General features: G+C 34.5%; 1 protein-coding gene across 1 annotated transcript in view; it reads right to left on the bottom strand.

Annotated features, from left to right (window-relative positions):
- Positions 1–12,630, bottom strand: part of LOC104466246 (protection of telomeres protein 1-like) — a gene marked incomplete at its 5' end in the record, with an annotated part of 16,508 nt that extends 3,878 nt beyond the window's left edge. The window contains 7 exons of the mRNA XM_010079605.1: positions 493–584; positions 2,123–2,217; positions 4,757–4,892; positions 7,678–7,883; positions 10,796–10,952; positions 11,406–11,450; positions 12,542–12,630. Coding sequence (XP_010077907.1) covers positions 493–584; positions 2,123–2,217; positions 4,757–4,892; positions 7,678–7,883; positions 10,796–10,952; positions 11,406–11,450; positions 12,542–12,630 — 820 coding nt within the window. The remainder of the gene's footprint in view (positions 1–492; positions 585–2,122; positions 2,218–4,756; positions 4,893–7,677; positions 7,884–10,795; positions 10,953–11,405; positions 11,451–12,541) is intronic.
- Positions 12,631–12,782: the final 152 nt, after the last annotated feature.

The raw sequence follows: 12,782 nt of genomic DNA, 5'->3' as shown, positions 1-12,782 counted from the left end.
GGTCTTAAATTGCTTCAGAGAAAACTGAAGATAGGTTAATAGGAAGGCCTCTTCTACCTCATGGTCATATGAAACAAAAATCAAGAATTACTGAATGAATAGATTCTACTGAGTTAAAAAAGTAGGTAATGAGATTTTGAACTAATCCAGAAGTTACCTGCATAAATCCTGAAACACTCCCAGCATTTAGGCTAAATAATTTAACATTGCCAGTAAAAGAGAAATTCAGCCCTGGAAATGTAAAGAAGTCTGTGGAAATACCAAATAATCTATCTATAAGCTTCAGTTTTGCCTTTATTACTAAAAATTACATTCTGAGCATCTTCATTGATGGGCAGTATTAATAACATTATAGCACTTGCAACTGTCCCTGCAGAACACTGCAGGTAACATAGAATTAATATTTCTGTACATACATTTGCTATTTTAAAAACAAATAAAATCCAAAACCACATAACCTGTAAGAGTCTACCTTTACCTAGATTTACTTACATAATCAACAAGGTATGCATTTAGTGCTCCTGTTCCATCAACTAGTGTAAACTTCATAATAAAAACATACTGGAGTGGCTTAATACCTAAAACTGAAGAAAAAAAAATTGATACGTTTCTTAGAGTGAATATGCAAGACAAAACAGAGCAACTCAAGCTGACAATATCCCTCCTTTAATAGTAACTGACTTTGAATACTGTCATTAAAAGTGTAAATTGACAGGCCAAAAAACAGAGGCTCTTAATAGCAAAATGTGGTTTGTATTTTGAGCGCACATTGCAATTTACCTAGAAACATTTTAATAGATGATTTTATAAAAATGCAGAAAGATTTTTAACTACTTATTCTCATCCTAGAAAAAGAAATGCTGATATTTGCTTAGATCTTAGATCCTACCTTGGTAGGATTCTCCTACTCCTTTTATCCATGGAAGATTAAAGGAGACTGTCTCTTAATTCAGTGATAATAAGATAGCATTCCACCTGAAAACATATCTTCTGAGGAAAACAATTTATTTCATATGATGCAGTAAAAGCTATGAGGCAAAGTCTTATTCAGAAAAACTTTGCTGGCAGTTCTGAAAATATTGAAGCATAAATAAATGACTATAGTCATTCTCCTATTGGCAGCAGTAACATATGCTGCGAACATAAAGGATCTTAAACATACACAGTTACTGCAATTCTGCATCAGTCTCTTCTAGAAGTATGTATCTACTAAAACTGGCTAGTCATTTTATCTTTGATCTGATATACTTGCAAGTTATCATTTAGTCTGAAAATACAGATGATAAAAGAATAATATACATAAAATAGTATAAATGACAGAAAACATTTAATGAATATTGTTTTCATTTTGAGAATTCTCAATCACAGGTGCCGTAAGACTGCCAGTTATATATTACTTTACATTTGTTTAATAGAATATAATCACAGTATATTTAAAAGAACCACCATATTGCTTGAATTTTTTTTCTTTTATAAAGCCTTTACCAATCTTAGATACTGCTAAATAGTCTAACTTAATATGTTAGAACATGAATTGACAAACATGAAAATATTCTTTTTCGTTAATGTGTTGTGAAGATTTAAGCTCCATTTTACCTCCAACATTTGAACGTGTTGACTACATAAAGTAACACAAAGAAAACACAAAGCATGGAACACACATGTATGTTATGGTATAATACCTTTCATTTGAATATTACTTCTTGCAGACTCTCTGGAATATGCTTTGCATTGATAAGGCTTACAGAAGATAGAAGTCTAACTTGTACTAGTCATTAAACAAGACTCTCTTTAGTTCAGGTCAGAAAAACTGTATCTTCAAAAGGAAAAGCAAGACTAACATCTAGGACTGCAAGCACGTACACAGTTTAAAAATGACATCTGCAACAAAAAATTCATCACATCTGTACTATGTAGGTGTTACTAATGACACCTATGGTAGAAGAAACTATTCAACAAATAAAATCCCTTCATTCATACTGTAGTGGTTTCAAAAGTAAATATGTTATTTCAACTGGTAAAAGATGAATACATTTTACAGCTTTATACTCAAGCATAACCATAAATTAGATGCACAAATCAAGGCACAAAAGTATTTCAGGACAATATCATGACAGCTGACCTTGTGCTATTTCAGCTGGTTCCCATGATGGTTGCTGTTGTGCTGCAATGGAACTTAGGCTCCTGATAGGCTTTGGAGTTGAACACTGCTTGCACCTAGCATTTAAAACATGATACTGAGAATTATCCAAAGACTGATTTATTTATACTACAAGCTTCTGCACAGAAAATAAATAAAACTTAGTGGGAGTGCAGAAGTATTTCTATTGCTATTTAAAATAACAATTTTACCAGACACACAAGCTTTAGACCACATCAAAACCCTTAATGCTGCTTTTGAATTATCCTTGAGAAGAAATAAATCACTCTGGTCTGGAAAAGACCACCTCAGTGAATAGAAAGGAGGAAAACTGTACATCAAGGCTCAGAGAGCTGAGGTTGTTCAGCCTGGAGAAGAAAACGCTCCAGGGAGACCTTATTGCGGCCTTTCAATATATAAAAGGGCTTATGAGAGAGATGGAGAGAGACTTTTGACTAAGGCCTGTAGTGACAGGAGAAAGGACAACAGTTTCAAACTGAAAAAGGGTCAATTTAGATTATACGTAATGAAGAAATTCTTTACGATGAGTGGTGAGACACCAGAACAGTTTGTCCAGGGAAGCTGTGGATGCTCAATCACTCGAAGCGTTCCAGGGGAGGCTGGATGAGGCTTTGAGCAACCTGGTCTAGTGGAGGGTGTCCCTGCCCATGGCAGGGGCGTTGGAACTTGATGATCTTTAAGGTCCCTTCCAACCCAAACCATTCTATGGTTCTAAGATCACTACATTGCTAAACATACATTGATATGTCACTGCTAAACATATATGCACGTCACTACTTCGTTGTTTAGCAAGAGAACCAACATCTCACTTTGTAAAAGGAGGAATGATTCTGAATTTGTAGCACACTAAAACCACAACAGGGTTAGAGGAGAAATTTGGTTTTACCTACATTACAAAATACTAATTATCAGTTATTAAAACAATCACTTTTATTCCTGGTATAAATTTTACATGTGACAGTAGGCAAATGATGCAAGTGGACAAAAATATTGAAGAACTGCTTTCAAAGTTGTTCTCATTTACCTCATGAAATAAAATTACAGAACAACTATTTTTTCCAAATTAAGCTTCTGCGCTTAAAACAGACATTTATTATCTTTTAGAATTACATGCAAAACGTGTTACAAAAATCAATAGCACTAGTTCTGCTTAAGTGATATAAAGCCAAGCTCAATTAAGTTACTTTTTTGCTTTAAAAAACCCACCCAAACTCCAATAAAGTAACAGCTCTGAATTTTGTTTTTTATATGCAAGTGCATGTGTGTTTAGTTTTGTACATATATATGCGAATATACATGCATATGCAAACATATATAATATTTATACAGGTATTCAAGCTCATTCCTACAGCAAAAATAACTTTGCTTTTCATTCTACTACACAGCCATTTAAACAGAGAACAATGTCTGAAGACGAGTTGTGTGTAGCTGGGGAAATACATGGATTATGAAAGTGCAATGGGAAATACTTTGTACTCGTGAAGATCCAGTCCCAGTAGGAGTACCCATATATTGCCTTTATTTAAAAAAGCTGTGGACAGCCATATCTGGAAAGGTCAAAACAATATATGACAAACATAAAAAAATTATCTGTATTCATTTTATGAGGCCCTTATGGGAAACTTTAGGGTTCATGTGAAACACGCAATATTTCTGCACAGAAATTTTTTTACTGCTTAGAGGACTGAAGTAGTGCTATACAGTGCTCTGCTCAAACTTACTAGGACTGGTGAGAGGAAGGACTCATTAGCTTGCATGAAGTAGACTGGTATTTCTGAGCTTGGTGACTGCATGCTGCTGTGCAGTACTGGGAGAACATACTGCTGCTTGCTCTCACCAAGTAGGAGCATGGTATTGCATAACACAGCACAGAATCACACTTAGATGCGCATATCGTATTCCACAACCCTGGAACTGCGGAATTCAGAAACCCATCGAAGTTGTCTCTACAGTGACTGACATCCACAAATAGGTACGGCATTTCCAGTGCTGTGGATCTCAATAAATGACAAATGGTGAGGAAAGGCCGTCCAAAATCCCCTATTTCTTCCAAAACCCAAGCTTCCTCAATACTAGGAATGAGAGAGAGAATGAGACATGGATTGACAGCCTGAAAAGTATTTTCTGTGTACAAAAAAAAACCAGCACACACTTTTAAAGCAACTGTAAAGTTTTGACTGTAATCTAACAAATAAGATGAGAAAATGGTATTTCTCTGGCCAGAAAATGGGAGATCTGGACTAAAAGAGGAAGAATTAAGCATTGCACAGTCTAAAGAGACTCATATGTGCATTCCCCTCTTTGTAGTGTACTGCCCTACCCACACACCACAGGCAAGACTAAACCTAGGGTGCTGTGTAATTAAGGGCATAAGATTTGTAGAGCAAGATTAAGCCCAACTGCAGTTGAGTCCTTTGATATGAGGAAACAGTATGACATTTCATCCCTGATCTCAGTACTGCTGATCATGTTATATATTTTGCATCAAAGAATCTTTGAGTTAAGTTATCCCTTGAGCACTGTGGTTTGAATTACTGAAGAAAATTATATCTAATACTGCAACTATTAAAATGTCAACAAATACTTTTAACCTACCCATAATATTTTATGTTCCCTTGTAACAGAAAAGGAGCTGAAAGATCTAATAATTCAAGATCATCTTCTGTTGATCTCACAGGAATAACACATTTAAATCTTTTTGTAAGCTTCCAGACTTCTTTTAGTGTTCCACCTATTAAAAACAGAAAAACATGTTTTTTTAAACTGCAATCAAGAATACATTGAACAGCTTGCATTTCTTGTCTGATTAGATGTTGATTTTAGGATGTTCAATAAAAATTGAGATCTGCTACAGAAAACTGAAATAATGGTCCACAGCCTTCTCACTGTAACTGAACAACAGACTCAAAGAATCAAACATGGACATTTATCAGAGCAGATGCCTTAATATCTTCCTCATAGTTATCACTGTAAGCATTTAGTTAGCATCACTTTCATACAATTTCTCCTGTGATTTTACTAGCAATTTTCTTAGGAGAAAAACCAACCAACCCACCCCTAACTTCATGCAATTTCTCCTAAATAAGTGTTTTTTTCAGGTTTTAAGTGGCAAGAATCTATTAATTTTTAACCAGTAGTTTAGGAAAAAGTAGTTATTCAATCATTTCATAATTGACATGAGGTAGGAAATGCAGAACCACCAAACTTCATGCTAATTTGAGTGCTACTAAATTGGGGTCATGGCAGGAACACAGCAGAAATTTAATATATTACAGCTGGAACCCTGATATTTTCCAATTCCAGTGACAGGAAAAAGTTCTTCAAATTTATTATAGATCATGGGATAACCTGCCTTCAGTCTCTGTAGTATGGATTGCAGAACTGGTTATGGAATCTTTCTGACATTTCACCAACTCAGTGGAAATGTAGCAAATTTAATTTAACACACAGAAAACAGTTATTTAGACATAGTTCAATAAAAATAATTATTTAATCAGCTGATGAACAACAATAAAAAAAGCAAGCCAACTGTTTTAAAATAAATATATTCTACAACTGTGTTGTTTACCACTAACTACAACAAAGGTGTTTCAAAGACTATGACAAATAATTACATTGTACTGTAAAATATTTACTGCATATATTTGTTACTTGTATTGCAGAATTAACTAGAGAAGAAAATAAAATCAATAAAATTGCATTATTACTGGTAATGAAAAAATGCACAACATGAAACCTCTTCAATGTACTTAACATCTAGTAAAAAAAAAATAAAGAAAACAGAGGCATAGATATTTGAAATGGCTTCCCAAAAGGTTAGAAAGCAAAGGTCCTCCAAGTACAGTGACAGAGATAAAACCTCTCATATACATTTGAACTCTCATTCAAGGGATTAACATACAAAAATCAGGGTAATTTTAACTAACATTGCTAAAAGTTCTCCAGAATTTCAACACTGCTGTAATACAAAGCTAAATTGAGCAAATGTATTCTGGCTTCTAAGAGACCGGCATAAAACACAGAGAATTACCATGGGCTGACAATGATATGAATCACAGTGATTTCATGTACAAATAATGAGGATATGCAAGGAGCATTAATCTACTTGTTAACCATAACATTTCACTCTTCAGGTCAACTAATCTGTAGCAGTGGTTATGGATTCCTCTCACTCCCTGTGGAGGCTCATGTAAAATTCTGTCCATTATCCAACTATTTCCTCAATTCCAGCCAAATAGATGCCAAACACTCAAAAAGAAGTCCTTGCTTCAGCATAATGATTATGAGGAAGAATAGAGTATTGTGTTCTAGAAGAGCAAATTGCTTGTATTTAACAAATGAGTAGAATCTAGACCACGTCTGTCTATTAAATGTCATAATGTGTTTGGCCTTTGAGGGTTGCCTGTATCTGAAAAAGTTCTGGGAAGACTTCTAGGTAGACTTCAAAAAATTGAAGATAAAAATTAAAATAGCATGTAGCTTTGGCAAGGTTCATAATCAGTGTTCAGGAAAAAAGTGCTGAAACACTGATTATGCCTCTTCCTTGTGCTCCAACATGAAGCTCATATATCCACATACATATACACACATACTTAGCTGCTGGCACTTTAATATCTGAAAAAAGACTTATCAAGTTATATTGCTCATTTATTTTGGGAAAACAGAGTAGAAATAGATTCTTTTTTCTTTTGTTTTCACAAAGGTAAGGTTAGATTAAAAAAAAAACTAAAAACAAACCACAGTTTGGAATATGTCAGAAATAAAGCAACTATCAGAACTTATTGAATATAAAACAGAGCAAAAAACAGAAGGGGTTTTGTCATTAACGCTTACACAAAGGACCACCTCACTTAGAATTGCTTATTCACACCTTTATTTGAGCAAAATTTAAGATTTTGTTTTAAATCAGGAATTGTACTATATGCAATTATTTATTATTTTTATTCTATTCAAAACATTCCTTGTTAGTATTCATGCTAAATCATTTTAAAAATCAGTGGCTATCAGACTTCCCTGAGGAAGTCTGATAAAACCCGAACCAATCCAAAAAAACCTCATGCTGTGAGAAGCTCTATTAAACTGAAACAACACTGACATCCAGAGGCTGACAAAGTTAATTGTAGGCTTGTATTATCAGAAGCCTTCCAGTACTTTTTCACAAGACTAAAAATAGGGTTTTTTTAGAAGACTCAGTGAGTTTTCAAATCAGAACTGAAAAAAAATCAGTAAGCACAGCTAGAAAAAACATATTCAGATATTAATTTTATCAGAATCAACAATAAACTTATTGGTATAGTTGTAAAATAGACAGAAGCACCTTACAAGACCTTCACAGATTACTTTTTCCTGTTTGCACAGCAGTAACTTAAAATTCCAGCTGAGTTTTAATTTTCTTTGAAGATGCCTTTATGATCACCACTACTTACAATGAATAAAAATTCAACATATCTTAACTTTGTAGATACTCAGAGTGGACACTGTGCCACAAGAAGTGGTGTATTTGCAGTTTACCTTACCTTCTATCATAAGCAAAGTATCTTCAGGCTGTTGAAGCATTTCATCATGCTTTACAAAATGGATAGTTATTTTCCTTTGTTTCTGGTCTTGTGTAGTCCACATTACAGTATCATACCAGGATGTATTGTGCAATTCTGGGTTTGGGGCAGTAACGGCAGAGCCTTGTAAAATAAAGTCAAAGGCATCTCCATCTGGAACTTCTTGCCTAAAACCATTTCCAAAATGAATAAATAAATTCTAACAGCTTCTCCTTAGGCAATATAGCAACAAGGATGACAGTACTCTGAATAAATATTAAGATACAGTCATGAGAGTTAAAGTATATAAGGAAAAATAACTTTGCTGTTATATCAGTTTAAACATTTAAAGTTGTATAGCAAATTCAGATCAGATAATTCATTTCCATGTTAATAAATATGCTAAGAAATCTAACCCTACCTAGGAGCAGAAGCAGCCTAGTGACTTCATCCACACATATGTAAATCCATGGAAAAACAACTGTATCAGCTTTATGTGATTTCAGTTGGGCCTTGAAAGGGCCACACAACTGCATACCACTTCAGTGGAGTGAAAGACCATGTAAGTCATCGTATAATTTCAATTTTTATGTTCTAGCCTACTTCACTTTGCATATTTTGAGGGGGAAAAAGAGGAAAAAAAGAGTAGAATAGCTTCACATATATACTGTAAAGAGAAAATCTGTAACTCTGCACCATACAGTTTCCTTCCTGTCATGCTACAGTGCACCATTCGTGCATTTCCAGTTGTCACCCACAGAGAAGTAACGCAGGCCATTCAAATTTTACCAATATTACCAACAACAGACAAAAAGCCAGTGGTTGACACACAAAGATGCATTAGAATGTTTTCTCCTAAGCAAGACAGACCTGCTGGCTTCAGGTGGAATATGAACTGTGACAAAAAGGACAATGAAAAAAAACGCAAACAGTTGGGCTATTTCATAAAACACTTGAGGAAAGTAGGTGCCAAACTTCAGAGTTCAAACTTCTGATTATTTCACTTTTGAACCCAAGAGCAGCTGTTTCTACCAGTGAACAGAACAAATCCTTCCTGTGAAACCAAACTTTTATATTCTTCTGCTATGACTGTAGAACTGTAGAACAAGAGGTCTTCCTGAACCTGAACTTTCATGAAATGAACACAGTGTTGTTCACATGAACTTCTTCCACCTGTGTTCCTGTGCTATTAATTTAAATGCAAAAGCAATGGACCAAACATAACAGGTCATCTTTCCAGACATAACCATTAAACTCTTCCAGTCTCTACAGCCTGCCCGCAGATTTCCCGGAGAGGCAGGAATGGAATGAATCGTTTTTGAACTAAGCTACACACAAGGGTTGAAACTTCTATAATGTGGATACATGAATAAAACTACATCCACGTATATTGATATTTTGCTATTTACAGAGTAGCTTCCAGTTGAAGTCTAGAAAATAAAGCTACATCTCTCACAAGGATTTTAAATCCCAAGCATTATATGCATCTTACTGCATAAAGTGTTAAAGGATCAAACTTGCATTGAACTTTGTTCAGTCAGGCTCTTCAGCATATGCTAAAACATGAAAGAACAACTTCTGCCACAGCAGAATATGTAGGAGAAGGATGCCCCTAAATCATGTTTCCTTCTTGGGCCTCTTAACTCATCCAGGCTGCAGTACAGCTCCACTGTATTTCACTGATTCCTTCCACCTGATGCACACAGTTGAGAAAAGAGAAGCTAAATGTCTGGAAAAGCACTGCAAGTAGTCTCATCACTGCAGCAGGATGGCAGTAGTAGTAGTAAGAAATGTACTAATTAAAGCCTCACGAATCTGTCTGGTTAAAAGTCTGCTCTAATTCTGTGGCAAAGAGAAGGCAGCAATATGTGAAACAGGAGGACACTCCAATTAACAGAAATGAAGACATTAACAAGTCAAGAATATATAAAAAGGCTACAGTAGTAATGGAAAATTGTGGGGTAAGGATAAAGTTCATAAGGAACAATTCTATCAATTGTATCTGGTTATCACTATACAAAGTTGGCAAATATATAAAAGAAGTGACAGAACTGGATGAGACAGTTGGTAATTATCTCCTTTTTATACTTGGTAGTAAAGACCATGTACTTCTATGTTGAGAAGATGATGAAGCACTTCCTCTTACATTAGCAAGCAAGAGCATGTTACAACAACATCTGATAAGGACGGATATTGTTAAAGCTGCAAGCATGCTACTTTGCATCCAAAAGCTGTAAGAGAAGGATAGTAGGGGCATTTTCTCATCTCAGTGATGTTTGTATCTAACAAATCTTGAGTGTGGAAAAAAATTCAAAAGGTGAGGAGAATGCTAATGTGCCATCATTTAAAGAAAGCAATAGTTTACACCAGTAACAATAAAGCTGTTTGCTTGGGACTGATTCTAGGCTAAGTCAGGCAAAAAAAAGTGATACAGGATTCAGATGATCATAAATAGCACTGTTATGCACGTCACTCAGTAGTTTAATCAAAAATAGGCAATTTCAGTCAAACTTTTTTTCATTTTTGGATTAATATACCCCAGAAATGGCACACAATTATTTGACTAAGCATTATTTGATACAATGAAAAATGACATTAAAGGGGAAATAACAATGATAAAGTGACCAGTGAACTGATTCAGGTCACAAAAAAGACAAAAATACCAAGGTGAATGGTGTTTCTCTGATATTTCTGGATCCAGAAAAGATGCCTTCTCTGGAAGATATGTCTTTAGTCAAATACATTTTATGCATTCACTTGGTGATGCATCACACTTTTTGCATATCCTGTTTTAAAATCACAATACAGAAACAGGTACTTAAATACAATTCCAGTATGGGAAAAACCACACTGATAAATATGAAAATAAAGATAAATTATTTTTTTGAAATCACTCACAGGATTCTGTAAATGGAACGCATCTGATGATTTAAAATTTTCCTACCTATTACCAGTGAGTTACAAATCTTTTCTCAAAATGAAATACATTTACATTCAGTTCATTTTACCCAAAAAAAGAGGATGAAAATATACTGAAAATCTAGGCATCCCAAAACATATAGAACTATTCCTAATTACTTCTATTGTGTGAAACACTTACAAAGTGTTGCATTTGGAACAATGAAGTTTAATAGACTGATAGAGCTTCTGGGGTTTGTAAGTTCTCAGCTTTGCTCTAATGCGATACTGTTGAGGAGTCTTGCTGTTCAGAATAGTTTTCAGTTCTGTGTTACTCAAATCCTGATGGTCTGTTAATACTGCAAAATAACAACACACACACAAAAAGCCATACATACCTATTAAACACCATAACATTTGAAATACAGGAAATGGCCACCGCAGGTACGCATTTTCCCTTAATTCCCAGCTTCTCTTCCCTTCCCAGTTCAGTCTCAGTTTTATCAATACAACATGTCACTACAGTCTTTAAGATAAATCACAACAGTCTGTGGGAGCATGATGTAATTCAGGGTACAGAAATTCAACATGTAGAAAAAAACAAATGAAAGTAGAATATATAAATATGCTCTATTCCTTTAAGAACAAAATAAACTAAATGTAACTTGCCCTACTACATAAACTTGTACTCTTAGAATAGTTCTTCCTATAATAAGCAAAAGATATTATTTCAACCTCTGAACTGATTTCTCAAAAATATTTTTGTTCTTTAGTAAAAATAAAATTAACCTTGAGGTCAAAATATTTCCTACCTGTAACAGATAACTGCTGACATCTCTGTAAATGTGATTCAAGATCTAAAACCAAGAAGAATTTCCTAATTATTTTCCTTTTTTATCATGTGGACACACAGAAACAGACAGGCAGACAGGTACACACATAAAACTAAAAGCTGAACAAAGGAATATGAAAATCCTAATAACGTATGAAAACCATATAGCAAAAGGAAAAAGCAAAGTAAGCAGGAAACAAACATTAGATATCAAGAGTTAACATATTTGAGGAGAAATTAGTGTATACGTTAAATAACAATGCTCATCAAAATGAACATGTTTCAAATGTAACTGTGAATGATACTGCTGACATAAACTGTATTCATATCCCTGTAATCTTTCTGGATAAAAGCATAAATAGTTTCTGGATAAAAGCATAAATACTTTATGCTAAAACCAATATGGATTGCCTGGTCTCTCCTCTGATCAACCTCTACTACACATACAAAGTGCAGTAAATATGTGCATAATTCTTTCTAAATTTGCAGCGCTATGGTCTAGGCATGAAGTATTTATTCTTGACTTTTGCACCCTTCTAGAAACATTCTGTCACAATATGTTAATAATGGCTAAGTAATACAGCATTTTAAAAGCCAGAAGCGAATATGCAGATTATGTCCAACCAGCTTTAGAGTTTAATTCACTTTTAGTTATCCTTATTCTGGGCTACAAACACCATTCCAGGAATAATATGGGATTTGTAGAACTGTCTATAAGATATTATTTTTCCATGTCGCTGCACCTCTGCCACTGACACAACTTTCCATCCAATGGCCTTAGAAGGGCTCCTCAGCAAGCACCTGTTTAGTAGTGTTTCAGTGCCTGTCTCTGCAGAATCCACCTTTAGAGGGAGGGTGTTATGTCACACTGCTTTATGATCTAATATAGTATGACTAAGAACACGAACTGTGTTTAATAATTTATTCACTACCTCCTATGAAAGTATTTTTCCATATATAGGGTAATGTCAATTTCCAGTCTATTAATCTGAAAGAATTCTCTAAAGCTCTGCTTGTGAAAGTAACATCATACACTTAGAGAAGCAGTAACTGTGACCTTATCTTGACCATATATATGTTGGAAGAAAGAGCAAATCAGCTTTCAATTGCTCTTACCTGTAACATGGTTAAAAGTGTCGTCTAATTCCACTGAAGACATGCTTTCCATATTCTGACTATCTGCCAGATCCACAGATTCTAAGAATCTAAAAAAAAATTACTAAATATTTTATAAACTAGAGAAGTCTTTCATATATATACACATACACACACACACATATATAGGACTACACATACACTTCTATGAAAGCTCCTGTTTATAGAATAGAACAGAATCATTATGGTTGGAAAAGACCTC

The sequence above is a fragment of the Pterocles gutturalis genome, unplaced genomic scaffold, assembly GCF_000699245.1.
Source record: "Pterocles gutturalis isolate BGI_N339 unplaced genomic scaffold, ASM69924v1 scaffold13569, whole genome shotgun sequence".
Taxonomy (NCBI): domain Eukaryota; kingdom Metazoa; phylum Chordata; class Aves; order Pterocliformes; family Pteroclidae; genus Pterocles; species Pterocles gutturalis.
Note: the sequence above shows the minus strand (reverse complement) of the source record. Positions and strands in the feature narration are given on the sequence as shown.